This window comes from Dinoponera quadriceps, unplaced genomic scaffold, assembly GCF_001313825.1.
Source record: "Dinoponera quadriceps isolate SergipeBrazil2010 unplaced genomic scaffold, ASM131382v1 scaffold8728, whole genome shotgun sequence".
In the NCBI taxonomy this organism is placed as follows: Eukaryota; Metazoa; Arthropoda; class Insecta; order Hymenoptera; family Formicidae; genus Dinoponera; species Dinoponera quadriceps.
The window spans coordinates 1-809 of record NW_014562527.1 but is presented as its reverse complement, the minus strand read 5'-3'; the positions used below and the strand labels follow the sequence as shown (position 1 = coordinate 809).

At 39.2% G+C, this 809-nt stretch overlaps 1 protein-coding gene across 1 annotated transcript; it reads left to right on the top strand.

Moving 5' to 3' along the window:
- Nucleotides 1–206: 206 nt before the first annotated feature.
- LOC106751112 (phospholipase B1, membrane-associated-like) lies at nucleotides 207–718 on the top strand (the record flags this gene model as incomplete). Its single annotated transcript, XM_014631903.1, has 2 exons — nucleotides 207–308; nucleotides 365–718. Coding segments are annotated over 2 exons (456 nt in total), but the record flags the coding sequence as incomplete, so codon positions are not given.
- Between the last annotated feature and the right edge of the window lie 91 nt (nucleotides 719–809).

The following is an 809-nucleotide window of genomic DNA, read 5'->3' as shown; positions in this document are numbered from 1 at the left end:
TCATTCTCTCCTTGTTTATTTCCTGCTCAAATGCATTCAGCTCGAGCAAAAACTTTTATTCTTTGACGCGCGATTTTACATACACGCGATGGTAGAAAATAAAAAACAAAACGTAGTCCTTCAAATGACGAGACGTATAATCGCTTATATCATTCACTGCATTCTTTTCTTAAAATGATATGACATGTGATTTATTGATTGTGCAGGCAAAACAGTAGTGGAAGATGGAAGAAACGAAATAGCAAGAAATGCACAAACAATGCAGCAGATTGTTCCCGACCATGTCCCATTTCCTTGTAATGTAACCGGTAAGGCAGGTGATATTTTGTACATGCAAAATATATTTCAGTGGTGAATATTTCAGGTAGCAGGTCGCAAGAAGTACCAAATTCGATACATAAATTAAGGCCGGGCGATATCGATGTCATTGCAGCAATGGGTGACTCGCTAACGGCTGGAGCTGGGATTTTCGCAAATAACCTATTTCAAATACTGGTAGAAAATAGAGGAGTTACGGCGCTTGGCGGAGGTCAAGGCACATGGAGACAATATGTGACCCTTCCAAATATCTTTAAGGTCGAACCATTCATCGATTTTTCTCGGAATCGTATTTTTTCTCACGTAATCGCTAGCTCACATACGAGGTCTGTTCAAAAAGTATTGCTAATTTTGAATTTCCGCGGGTTACGTATATTCGATTTTCGATTTTTTTATGGCGGTATGTTGGTACACATGTCCCTCAATTATGCCGACAAGTTCAGCCATTTTGAATATTCAGTTTTTCTTTGACAGCTGTTTTGCTTGGACGT